The sequence below is a fragment of the Neoarius graeffei genome, chromosome 1, assembly GCF_027579695.1.
Source record: "Neoarius graeffei isolate fNeoGra1 chromosome 1, fNeoGra1.pri, whole genome shotgun sequence".
NCBI classification, from domain to species: domain Eukaryota; kingdom Metazoa; phylum Chordata; class Actinopteri; order Siluriformes; family Ariidae; genus Neoarius; species Neoarius graeffei.
This window is the reverse complement of record NC_083569.1, coordinates 52,625,283-52,639,596: the sequence shown is the minus strand read 5'-3', so window position 1 is coordinate 52,639,596 and position 14,314 is coordinate 52,625,283. Positions and strand designations below refer to the sequence as shown.

Below are 14,314 nucleotides of genomic sequence, written 5' to 3'. Positions count from 1 at the left end.
TGCGTTAAGGAGAGATACAGCAGCTCCTTCCTCCCTACTGCTGTAAGGCTGTACAACCAGCACAGCACCAGACACTCCTCACAATAATGAGCAATACTGTCCAGATCACTTCTACATCCATAGTAACCCCTCTGAACGTATACTGTGTGCACTGACTATCAGCATCAGTACTTTACAGCGAACTGCTAGCTACACATGGTTAAAATGGCTCTTGTGCAATATACCGACTTACTTGTGCAATACTATCTGGGTAATACTGGTAATAATACCTGTGCAATACCACCTTTGTAATACACTTGTTAACTATATATCTGCAAACCTGTCAATTTGTTAATTTTTTTCTCTAAATTTGTAGTTTCTTTCTTTTATATTATTTACATACATTTTTGTATACTTAGTACCTTTGCACTACTCCTTCACTGCCTTATCTTTTTCTCTTTATATACATTTTGCTGTGTAACAATGTAAATTTCCCCTTGTGGGATAATAAAAGGCTCTTATCTCTTCAGGGAAAAAGAAGGTATATTCCAACATGTAGCCAATGCTAAGCCACTAATCTGCATCACTCCAGTCATCCATCCATTTTCTACCGCTTATCCGGGTCGCAGGGGTAGCGGCCTAAGCAGAGCAGCCCAGACTTCCCTCTCCCCAGCCATCTCCACCAGCTCTTCTGAGGGAATACAGGCCAGCCAAGAGATGTCCGTCTGTCCATCCCGAAACCTTGTGAACGCGATCTCAAAGGCTAATGAAAGGAATTTCACCAAACTTTCACCATTTGTGCACTTTGGGACAAACATGAACTGATTAGATTTTGAGATCAAAAGGTCTAAGGCCAAGGTCATTGTGAGGTCAGATGTCTGTCTGAAAACCTTGTGAACACAATATCTCTAAGGCTACTACAAGTAATTTCACCAGGTCAAGATTACTGTGAGGTCAAATGTCCATCCCCAAATCACAACTTTATACGGCGTCTAGTCTACCAGGCGAAGGCATCCCCATCAACGTCGTCAAGTTCTATCTAGTTCCATTCTTCAACAATGACCTCTTTTAGTGACTAGGATGGAGAGTGATGCTCAACTTGTCTCTTCAGAATTCCCCATAGGTGTTCGATTGGGTTCAGATCAGGAGACATACTTGGCCACTGAATCACTTTCACTCTGTTCTTCTTCAGAAATCTAACAGTGGCCTTAGATGTGTGTTTAGGATCATTGTCATGTTGGAAAAGTGCACGACGACCAAGGGCACGGAGTGACGGTAGCATCTTCTCGTTCAGTACAGAGCAATACATCTGTGAATTCATGATGCTATCAATGAAATGCCGCTCCCCGACACCAGCAGCACTCATGCAGCCCCACATAAGGACACTGCCACCACCATGTTTCACTGTAGGCACCATGCATTTTTCTTTGTATTCCTCACCTTTGCAACGCCATACAGTTTTGAAGCCATCAGTTCCAAAAACATTTATCTTGGTCTCATCACTTCAGAGTATAGAGTCCCAGTAGTCTTTATCTTTGTCAGCATGGGCCCTGGTAAACTCTAGGCGGGCTTTTTTGTGTGTGCCTGGGCTTTAGGAGAGGCTTCTTTCGTGGATGGCATCCACGCATGCCATTCCTCTGCAGTGTACGCCGTATTGTGTCACGGGAAATAGTCACCCCAGTTTGGCTTTCTATTTCTTTAGATAACTGCAGTGAACTTGCATGCCGATTTTCTTCAACCCTCCTCATCAGAAGATGCTCCTGTCGAGGTGTTAACTTCCATAGACGACCTGGACGCCTCTGTGAGATGGTTGCAGTTGCATCTTTCTTAGATTTTTGTACCACTTTTGCTACAGTATTCTGACTGATAAGTAAAGCTTTGCTGATCTTCTTGTAGCCTTCACCTTTGTGGTGGAAAGAAATTATTTTTATGCCTCCGCCACCGTAAGGTGCAGGAGGCATTATGTTTTCGGGTTGTCCGTCTGTCCATGCGTCCATCCCGAAACCTTGTGAACGTGATATCTCAAAGGCTAATGAAAGGAATTTCACCAAACTTTCACCATTTGTGAGCTTTGGGACAAACATGAACTGATTAGATTTTGAGATCAAAAGGTCTAAGGTCAAGTTCACTGTGAGGTCAAATGTCTGTCCGCAAACTTTGTGAACACAATATCTCCAAGGCAGATGAAAAGAATTTCACCAAACTTTCACCATTTGTGCATTTGGAGACAAAGATAAACTGATTAGATTTTGAGATCAAAAGGTCTAAGGTCAAGGTCACTGTGAGGTCAAATGTCTGTCCGAAAACCTTGTGAACACAATGTCTCCAAGGCTGAGACAAGTAATTTCACCAGGTCAAGATTACTGTGAGGTCAAATGTCCATCCCCAAATCACAACTTAATAAGGCATGTAGTCTACTGGGCGGAGGCATCCCCATTGACACCGTTGGCGTCGAGTTCTATCTAGTCTTTGGGGAATTCTGAAGAGACAAGTTGAGCATCACTCTCCATCCAGCATCCAGTCACTAAAAGAGGTCATTGTTGAAGAATGGAAAAAGATTGATGTTGCAAAATGTCGTCAACTTGTTCATTCCATGCCTAGAAGACTTGGTGCTGTCATTAAAAATCATGGAGGCCATACAAAGTACTAGATGTAGTAGTTTTTGTTGTAGGGTGTACTCATTTTTGCACCACCCTAATTTGAGTAAAACTGAAAAATGTGTAATCTAAGTTTATATTATTAACCTTACTTTCACGTTATAAGTTACAGATGTTATATTAAACTTTGCCTTTTCAACATTTTGGAAATTGTGTTCATTGAGATATTGTTTAAAATGTTACTTTTCAAAGGGGGTGTACTCATTTACGCTGAGCACTGTACATGTACACATTTTCGCTGATAAAATGTAAAAGGCTAATTAAATAATTAGATGAACTGAGGATCACATTCTGAAGCAAATTAAATAATCTTATACTGGTAACTTAAATACACAATACAAGTTACATGTACTAATCTAAATGCAAGTAAACAATGTGGGGGTATTTTGTTTTGTTTGTTTGTTTTTAATCCAAATGAGAGTCGCATCTTACCCGTTTGTTTTCTCGCTTCTTGAAGGCCGATCTTGTGGCCAATTGTTTTGAAACAATCTGACTTTCAGTTGTTTGTTCAGTTCTCCATTTATTCACTTCTTCCATGCAAGGGTAAGATACTGCTGCTGAGGCAAGCATATCCAGCGGAGAAATCAGACAGCTGGTCCACTTATTCTCCATACTGAGTACTCCGCCATTACTGCTCGACTCAGGCAATTACTAAAACAAGGGACATCACCAGATGTGGGCACTGCCCGAGCAATAACGTGTCACATCCCGTCCTGTCCCGGGTTTTAGCAACAACCCTCGGCTCACACTCCGGGAGAACTGGTGCAACTGAACTTACTTTCCTTTTCTTGTAGTTTTCATTTCCTTTAAATTGTTGGTGCTGCACCCTCTTTCAATACAGGCTTATAGCCAACGCTCCTCAACAAATCAGAGGTCTTGTACGAGTCCTCAGTAAATGTGCAGAGCAGAGGAGAGACCACTTCATAGGTGCCCAACGTGCCCGTGAACTTCTCCACCTTCTGTCGTGGTAACAGGAGGACAGAGGATGGGAAGGAGCAGTAGCCTAACAATAAGCAATACCGGACAATGTGCAATATCTCTCCTGCTGCCCCCCCCCTTCCTCTCTTCCCCATATCTTATTCATCTCATTATCTGTAGCCGCTTTATCCTGTTCTACAGGGTCGCAGGCAAGCTGGAGCCTATCCCAGCTGACTACGGGCGAAAGGCGGGGTACACCCTGGACAAGTCGCCAGGTCATCACAGGGCTGACACATAGACACAGACAACCATTCACACTCACATTCACACCTACGCTCAATTTAGAGTCACCAGTTAACCTAACCTGCATGTCTTTGGACTGTGGGGGAAACCGGAGCACCCGGAGGAAACCCACGCGGACACGGGGAGAACATGCAAACTCCACACAGAAAGGCCCTCGTTGGCCACGGGGCTCGAACCCAGGACCTTCTTGCTGTGAGGTGACAGCGCTAACCACTACACCACCATGCCACCCTTATTTGTATATGTAAATACTTAATTTAATTATTCTAGAAGTTTTTTCTCTATTTTCTATTTCTCCTGTAATGATGCTGCTGGAATCTTAATTTCCCTGAGGGAACCCTCCCAAAGGGATCAATAAAGTTTTATCTAATCTAAAAACTCTAACTAGCAATTAGACAAGTGTGAGAAAAAAATAAAAAGGCCTCATCTTTTTTTCTTTAAATTACAAATATTACAAGCCAGCTAGTATTTTAGGGCATGATCACCCACTATTAATATTTACAAAATGTTCCCTTTGATTAACATGGTGAATAATGAGGGCTGTGAGAACAGTCAGACAAATACTGTACCTCATAACTGTGTATGAGGACATTTAAAAGTCCTGAGTACAGAAAGGCACAATATTTAGTCAGCCACATAATCTCATGACACACGTAGTTAAACCAACACACACTCAATAAAAGCTTTAAACCCTAAAGCACATCAAGGCAGTTTGAACCCTTTGATGCAAAACATATGCACACCCCTTCTAATGGGTCAAAAATTACCCGCATTCATTTTCCAGGTTATTTCATGCTGACTGAGTTTTTCTTTGCTCTATCTTTTGAAATCAATTTATTTTATGATTGAATATGCCAAGTATTCTTTAAATATCTTGTTTTTAATTACCACAAATCATTAATTTAATTTTTTCTTTCCTACTTTATGAACAAAAACACTTTTTATATTACTACACATGGGTCATCCAAGTGTGATTTAAAATTAAATGTCTTAATACTATAATAATAATGTGTTTCAAGTAATTACTTTAGCAGTGAACGGGGCCAGTTATTTATTTATTAACTATGTAGTTAGCGAAGCCAACTACAATAAAATTAGCTAACTAAAGTAGAATGTGTCAACAGCTCAGCAGCCAATAGTAAATTACTTGTAACTTTCTGACAAGTAATCTACTCACTCTCAAGGGAACCTAAACAATCGATTTTTTTCTAAGGTAATGTTAGAACAATTGAAAAACATTACTTCCATGTATGAGATGGGCAAAGGGCGCTGTGCTGAGCTGTGAAATGTCTGACACAAGCACAATTCACAGTTCCCACCAAACGCTGGAGTAAATGCATGCGGGTCGGTTCTGACCCATGTGTGTAAACTTGATGTAGAATTACAAAAGGTCAAGGTAAACTTCATTATCCCCCACACTGTAAAAAATAGAATTACGCTTTGTTCAAGTAATTCCATATTCACAATTGAATGGACAAGAAAATATGAATAATTATTAACGAACAGAAAAATCCACATCAAACTGATAGGGTGCACCTCAATGATGTGTAAATACACAATAGTGAATAATCTGAATTGAAATACATAATTGCCACAAGTGTTTATTCAGCGCATGCTCTTAATGACCAAGACACGAGGTTTCCTCTCCCAAATGCAAGGGCTGGGCAATGTGGTTCTCTCTCCGGTTGAAGTTGTGCAGGCCCATGTTCTGAACCAGCCAGTGTGTATTTAGGCTGTGCAGGGTCAATCTGCATCTTAACAGTTAGAAGGGCCATGTCCCCCCCTTAAACATGAATGTTTTGACATGGATGTAGCTTGTGTTTCAGAGCAGCTAGATTAGAATGACAAGACGCCCCAATTACAAGTGCACTTATTATTGCACTGTAGCTTGGCCTGTGAAACCAAGTTCACGTACTGAAGGGCCATGTTTTGATTAAAGAAATGAAACCCCATGTAGCCTATTCATGCTTAAAAAGACGGAAAATAGATTGAACTCAGGGGGCATGCGCTGTAATTATACAAATACTTGATTTTGTTCAAAAGTGCTTATTGAAAAAGTTTTTTAAAAAGTGTGAAGTCGGGGGCATCGTGGCTCAGGTGGATAAGGCGCCATACCATAAACCCAGGGACATGGGTTTGAGTCCGACCCGAGGCCATTTCCCGATCCCTCCCCGTCTCTCTCTCTCCCGCTCGTTTCCTGTCTCTACACTGTCCTATCCAATAAAGGTGAAAAAAGCCCCCCCCCAAAAAAAAATCTAAAAAAAAAAAAAAAAAAGTGTGAAGTTTATTGCACATTATTGAAGTTTTGTAATTGTGTAGAACAATGAGAAAAGGCATGTATAGTTTAATGATAAATTGTGATAACCTCAATTGCCTTTTTGTACTACTGTGAATGCCACTGTTCAGCAAAAAGAGAAATCCATGTTGGCAGAATGAGGAATTGAAAATTGACTTAAGAATTCTTAATAAAGATAACAGTGTTATAGCTTGGATTATCATGGGCACATCATTGGCAAAACATAAAATTCTTAATGCAGACGGTTGCCTTGAAATTTCAAGTATTCTCAACTATTCTTTTTTTTTTTACAGTGCAGGGGGAAACTCAAGTGGTCCATATTGCACATCTCAAAACATACCAAAGACATATAGACAGACAGACAGACATACCACATTAAAATAAATCTGTGATAAAAGGTGTGATGTAAGATAAATACAATAAAACAAAAACAAAGGATAAAAACTGTGCGCTACATAAAATAAATAAAATGCATAAAAGGAAATTTGTACAGATGAGTGAACTAAAGTGCAACAGTTGTTTTTGGTTTGTTATTGTATAGTCTTATTGCTGTGGGTACAAATGATTTGTGGTACCTCGCTGTCCTGATTGGCCTCTGCAGAAATCTGTTATTAGACCTGGTGCTTCTTAAAAACTTTGGGAACAGAGGATGTGTTGGGTCAGTTAAAATTTGATCCATCTTTCTTAAAATAAGCTCATTGTACAGCTCGACTGCAGATGTCTGGTCCACACCAATAACCCGGCTGGCTGATTTAATGATATGCTGCAATTTTTTGTGGTCCTGTACGTGCATATTTCCATAGACGCAGATTAGCCCAAATGATAAAATACTCTGTAAAAGTGATTTATAAAACAATTGGAGAATACCGCAGTCTAATCTAAAATCTTTGAGTTTCCTAAGAAAGAACATCCTCTGTTGTAGCTTCTTACATTTGGTCTGTGCACACTGGTTAAAACACAATCTGTCGTCTATCTCTATTCCCAAATACTTGTAAGATGAGACCCGCTCTATCTGTTCGCCATTAATCTTGGATGGGGAGATAGGTATTCCTTTTTTGCTAAAATCTATCACCATTTCCTTTGTCTTTTTAACATTGACCAATAAAAAGTTGCCTGTGCACCACCTAATAAAACCCTGAACCTCCCTTTCAAAAAGCTGTGCTTGTTCATAACTTAAAGGAAAAATTAAAATGATGAATTGTGCTAAACAGAAACAAGATATTTACTGCATATTTGGAAAAGTAAATGACAAAATGAATGTATTTCAAAAGTATATCATAGAAACACTCAGCCATACATGAAATAACCTGGAAAATGAATGCAGGTCGTTTTTGACCCATGTTGTGCATTAGAAGGGTAGTGATACAAAAAGGGGTTTTATTCAAAAAGTACGAAAGGAAAAAATAAAATAAGGATGTATGATTATCAAAAACGAGTTAATTGAGGAATACCTTGAATACTGAATGATGGAATTAATTTACTGCAAAGATATAGAAGATAAAAACTCAGCCGGGTCACTTTTGACCCATGTTTTGCATCAAAGGGTTAAGAAAACCGCTGATTTCTCAGCCCAAACAACGTTTAAAAATCAGCGTTTGACTTCATTTTATCGTCTCCACAAAATCATTTACCTCCTCTGAAGCAAGGCGCATGCAGGAGTCAAGACATTTTTGTTTAAAATCGCTGCTGAAGGACGTCCGAGTTGTTTAAGCGACCTCAGCATAGTCGCCGCCATTTTCCCTGGCCGACCGACTGGCAGCGTTAACACAGACACACTTCACCTACTGCCACCTAGCGACGGGCGGAGTTATTACCCACTTTTATTCCTCTCAGTAAAAAGGCTCAGTATTCATTCTTTCATCTTATGGCGCGTTCAGACTATACGATCTTTGTGTCTTTTACAATAGTCATCATGTCAGACGAGACAATCCGTGCCAGCAATTCTTGCCATAAACACGGTCTCGGCTGGGAGACTGGCAACACGACAAGTTCATTCATGTCAACCTTTGGTCAATCAAACCTGTATATAGGGTGACCACCTGCTCATAAGCCCAAGGGGGGACAAGGGGTATGTTTTTGAGGGACAATGTGGGACGCCACCCCCACTGCACCGCGCCAGCCGCTGGAAGACTCACAGATAGTGGTTTACCCATTTCTAGCACATACTACCTTACATGGTATATCAATAATACCCTATTCTGCTGTTATTGGTGATGTATGGTCATGAACAGGCCACCAAATGTGTGTGGTTTTTTTTAAATAAACATTCATAATATTTTGACCATTCAATGACTTGACAGACACACTTCCACTTATGATTTACTGAAGCTACTCAATTTTATTTATTTTCCATTACAATTTATTCACTTTAAATCAATCATAATATAATATTGAGTCTGAGGCTTTGCAGTGCATCAGTACAGCAGGAATAGTGACAAGTCTCCATTTAGTTTTCAGTGGATTAACAGGAATTGTAGTGGCTCAGCACCACAGAAACAGTAGAAAAAAAGTCTCTTAACTCACAACCACAGCTTTGTGCCACAATCTCCTGCCTGATATGATATTGCGTGTTGGACAGTGTGATACACACTCGTCACCTCTGCCGCAGTCACTTTGTCAGCTAGAGAGTCGTTTTTGGGTCGGAGGAAAGCATCCATAGATTTAGACGTTTCTTTCTGTTGCACACGTTTCTTGTGAGTCTCCGCGAGCCTGTGTCGTTTCACATCGTATTCCCCGCCATGTCTGATTGAGAAAGATGTTTTGCAAAGGTCACAAAAAGCCCTCTCGGTATCCCCCTCAACCCCTTTCAGCCACAAATATTCATTTCCCCACTCTTTCCTGTACATACACCTTCTCTTTTTAACTGGAGGTGGCGGTGCCTCACCTGCCATCTCCCCGGTACCTTTCTCCATTTTTTAATATGAAAGCAATGCATGCGTTGCACCTGCGTCCCTCGTCACTGTCTGTGCATGTGAGTGCGGTGTCATGGCAACAACAAAAAGTTGACAACAACCAGTCAGTTGTGAGGGGTGTGTGGTTTTGTTCTACAGTCTATAGTGGCGACGGTGGTGTGCTGAAATGTCAAGTACTCGTAATATTCGTTTGGCTGCCTGGGTGGCCCGGGGAGAGCGACAGCCCCCTCAGCAAGCATCGATTATGCGGGACACGTTCTGAATTTGCGGGACGCATAAATTCGGCTTCAAATGCTGTACGCGCACGCGCTATGCGGGACAGGTGGTCACCCTACCTGTATAACCAACGTCCAAAATCCGTATTTCCCTTATAAAATCCGTATAAGATGCAAATTAAAATAATTTACCTAAAATTTGAATGATAATTAACAATGATATATCCCAGTTACTTTTTATTCAATATTAATAACAATAAACCTTCAGAATGAATACAAAGCTCCAATGTTTGGCAAAAACACAAAGTGTTATCAGCGTAGTTACGAAGGAAATACTTCGTTGTTTGGAGACAGGTTTCACCGAGCGGCTATTATGCGCGAGACTTCATATTAGCCACAAAGTCAGGAAAATCTGTTCGTAAAATTACGTTATAATGACCAAATACAATGAAAAGTATTTTTCCAGTCTCACCTGTGAAAGGTAATCTCATGTGATCTCGTTTGGACGGTAAACCTGTTGGTACAGTTAAACGCAGCACATGAATGAAGCATCTTTATTCTCCGCTTTGACCCATCCAATATGGTGGCGAAGATGACGTATGATTCTATGCGGAAGGTGGCGTCTTTAATGGTCCGGAATAAATTGAATGCTATACATTGATGGATTAATTTGCTCTTCTACGCCCTTTTTGAGGAATGTATTGTAGGACTTAAACCAACATCTGAAGAGGTGAGATCGCTCCTTTTTTTTTTCCCTATTTTTGCTGGCGGGATTGACTCTGCCCTAAGGGCTATTCTCTCTCTCTCTCTTTTTGCACCATTACACAATAAATATTCACAGTGAAAATATTTTGTAAGCGCGTTTCATGAACCAAGTTATAGGATTTGTTGACAACTCGCATCGAGTTCGTTACACTTCTACCCGGCGTGAAGCACATGTGGTTGTGACATCATCATAAACAAATCCGTTCTACTCATCCAGACGACTTCACAACGGCGCCGTTGCCAGATCTTTCCACTCTGGAACCCGTTCTCAAAAGATTTCGTTTTGGGGCACCCAAAACGCCGGTGCCGTGTGGACGCCAGGCCGAAACGATAAACAATTTTATCAGATTCACCTGAATCCGTTGCCGTGTGGACAGGGCCTATGTTTATATGTCTATGACTTCACGGTTGGCGGGATTCTCGCAATGCGGTGTGCGCATGATCAAAAGTGGAACGAAGTCTCGCTACCACAAGATAACGCGCGATTTCATAAGACTCTTTACTGGCTGTCTGTGGTGTACAGTACGTTTGTAAATGTTATGCGCTCTTTTATCATCGTGAGAATTGATTATAGCCCTAAATAAATATTGAAGTTTTTTTAAAGAATCCATATAACTTTATTTGTACGCCCGTATACTACGTTTATTGAATCAAATCCGTATAAAATACGGACATTCCGTATAGGTTGACATGTATGCAAGTTTGACTCCAGCCAATCATCATTCACGTCCTTGCGTGTGTCGTCAGGGAGGCGGGTCAAGGAAATGTCAATCATGGTGACAGACAGTACATCTAGGTGAAGAGGTTCAGTTCACTTCAAGAGTTGTTCCTTCACAGGGGTGGAGCTAGGATTTTTCAAAAGGGGGGCGGGGTCACACACTGACTGGTAGCCTGAGTACATCTCATCTCATCTCATCTCATCTCATCTCATCTCATTATCTCATCTCATCTCATTATCTCTAGCCACTTTATCCTGTTCTACAGGGTCGCAGGCAAGGTGGAGCCTATCCCAGCTGACTACGGGCGAAAGGCGGGGTACACCCTGGATAAGTCACCAGGTCATCACAGGGCTGATACATGCCCCTTTTCCACCAAAGCAGTTCCAGGGCTGGTTCGGAACCGGGTTTTCTGTTTCCACTGACAAAGAACTGGCTCTGGGGCCAAAAAAATGGTTCCAGGCTAGCACCAACTCTTTGCTGGGCCAGAGGAAAGAACCGCTTACGTCAGTGGGGGGGGTGGAGTTGTTAAGACCAACAACAATAACAAGACCGCGAAAGGTCGCCATTTTTAAGCAACGAGAAGCAGCAGCTGTACAAACTCAAAGTCATCCATTATTTTTGTTGTTGTTGCTGCTTCTTCTTCTTCTCTGTGTTGTAGTTGCTTCGATGTTCGCGCCAAAGTTTATGCAAACGCAGCAACATAACTGACGTATACAGCGATGTAACTGATGTATACAGCGACGTAATGACGTGGCTCCCCTTAGCACCCCGAGCTATGGAAAAGCAAACTGGTTCTCAGCTGGCTCGCAAGTTGAACAAGTTGTGAACCAGCACCAGCACTGGCCCCGAACCAGCCCTGGAACTGATTTGGTGGAAAAAGGGGTAATATAGACACAGACAACCTGGGTGAGATTTGCTGGGGGGGATGGTGGGGATCATCCCCCCCTCTGGTTTTTATCTCTGCTGAAAAAAAAATCCTCGGGGACAACCCCGTCAATAAAACAAACAAACAAACCAAAAAAAAAAGTTGACATGACAGGCATGTTGTGACACAGTTTTCTATGGTCTACATTGCACTCACTTTCAAAATGACCCGAAGTGGCAGCTTTGATGTTCACGAACGTCTAGGGTTGCCAACCGTCCCGTATTGGGCGGGACATCCCATTTTTTGGGTAATTTTAATTTGTCCTGTCAGGGACAGATCCTGCCCCTCACTCCAATGCTGTGGTGTAAATCGCGTAATTGCCGTGAGAAGCGCAATTACCGCGAGTCGCGGTCATCTGCGATTTAAAACCATTCACTGTTGCCATATCCTGAATTTTTAAGCTATACTGACAAAATAGGCATCAAATTAAACTAGAGCAGATGGTGCAGCCAGTGGATACAGCCTAACTGTTCGATAAGGATAGCAGATAGCTTAAAAAACACCCTTCCGAAACAGGATAGACCTCAGCCTATAGTAGGGGAGCTTTTCTGCCTCACTCCTGCCTTTGTGATGTCTTTCTCTCTTCTTCTTCTGCTATGAAGCATTGCAGAAGGTTCTTAGGGTTTTCAAATGGATAATTAAGCAAATATCAGGGTTTTACAGCTACAGCAAATCATTTTTCAGTTTATGACATTGCCTTCATAAATATGGCCTGATGAATTATTTGGCCAAAGTTTAAAAGAGAAAAATGAGACAATAATATTAGAATTGTTTGTTATTTTGCATTAAGTTACTTAAAAATATCCATTAATTGGTCTATTAATTTTTAAAAGCTCTATTTTAGAAATGAATTTATAGTGGCCTACATTTGAAACACTCACCTAAAGGCGATTCGGTACTGTAACTATTTTGGGGCGCTGGGGTGCGTGTACAGGGCCTGTACCGGTACTTGTCCGCACCCGGAACTAACGCTACGTTCACACTGCAAGGCTTAATGCTCAATTCCGATTTTTTTGTGAAATCCGATTTTTTTGTGAGGTCGTTCACATTAACAAATATATGCGACTTGTATGTGATCCTCAGTATGAACGAAAAGCGACCTAAAAGTGTTCCGCATGTGCATTGTAGGATACGACGACGTCACACGCAGTGAGCATGGCCAGTGTTTACGGAAGTAAAACCGCCCGGTTGCGGTATGACCCATCCAATCTAGCTTGAATAGCTGCATCCCCCCAAATGGAAATCAGCTCCCTAACCTCTGCGTCCTTCCATTGGGAAGATTCAGAACCTTCACAGCCCGAAGCGTCCCTCGCATTGATGTCATGCGCAGGGGCGCAGATACGTTTTTGGAACTGGGGGGGACAAAAAACTGGGGGGGACAAAGCTGCCAGCAAACCAACCCCAACCCCGATATGCCTGTCAAACTTGTTGTGGGTTACTATAGCAACCAAGCTCGAGCTCGCAACCTGTGCAGTCTGCGCAGCTCAACCAACCGAATATCAGTCTTTGTTTTATGTGAGTTGTTGCAACTATGTATACACTGCTGTACACCTCAATAAACCGAATGGTAATTAGTCTTTTGATTTTTCCGTGAGGTTTGCCTTATGCAAAGAAAGACAGCATAGATGTTTTTTCCTCCCTATAAGTGGGGGGGACCGAACGAGGTGAATTTAAATCTGGGTGGGACAAGTCCCACCCTCTATCTGCGCCCGTGATTATGCACCATGTTGTTGTAACTTTTTTTGAGAGACCCGCCGCCTACTTCAGCGCAGAATAGTGACGTTTGTGGCTTGTTGATGACATGTAAGTCGGATGAATGCGACCTGGCGGTTCAAACTGAAGTCGCATATGAAAAGAGCGGATAGGAATCGGAATTAGGACCACATATCCAAACGGCCTGGGTCGGATTTGAAAAAATCGGATCTGTGTCGTTCATATTGTCAATAAAAGATCGGATACAGGTCACATATGGGCGAAAAGATCGGATTTGAGTCACTTCAGCCTGCAGTGTGAACGTAGTGTCCCTCATTTGGATATGAGAAAGTTGGCAACCCTACGAACATCCCCAGCAAATAGATACATTGTAGATAATCAGAGTGTGAATGTGGATTTAGCGCCATGAATCACATCCTTACTGATGAGCGCAACAGAATGAATGTGTATCCACACTGAACAGCCTTCTTTTCCTCGCTGTCAATGGGCCAGACGTGCGTTCCTTCCCTGCTGAGAAATTCGCAGAAATGTGGATTAAAGAAGGGCGAAACGCAGCGGATAGCGCACCGACGGGAAAGCAGAAAAGGCCACATGAACTGCACCATCAGAGCAAACTGTTCATTTAGTATTCATGTATTTCAGTGATTTTTGAGTCACTGTCCATTTAATCTGGAGGGAGAGAAACATCACAGCAACGCGACAAGCAATGCGAACTTTGTTGTGTGTTAGTGTTTGTGTATTTAGTCAGAGAGATAGGAAGATGAATTTACTATCTCTGGTTTAGTGTTCATTTTCATTTAGTGTTATTCATTTGATATCATCGGATGTTATTGAGCTGTTAGCCTATTGTTACCTTAATTTTGTGACGTTTCATGATTAAAAAAAAAAAAAAAAACATCCCCCCTTCTGGTT

General features: G+C 41.7%; 1 protein-coding gene across 1 annotated transcript in view; it reads right to left on the bottom strand.

The window, feature by feature from the left end:
* Nucleotides 1–7,922, bottom strand: part of ndufs2 (NADH:ubiquinone oxidoreductase core subunit S2) — a 36,769-nt gene extending 28,847 nt beyond the window's left edge. Inside the window, exon 1 of the mRNA XM_060923676.1 lies at nucleotides 7,785–7,922. Coding sequence (XP_060779659.1) covers nucleotides 7,785–7,888 — 104 coding nt within the window. The 5' untranslated portion in view covers nucleotides 7,889–7,922. The remainder of the gene's footprint in view (nucleotides 1–7,784) is intronic.
* Nucleotides 7,923–14,314: the final 6,392 nt, after the last annotated feature.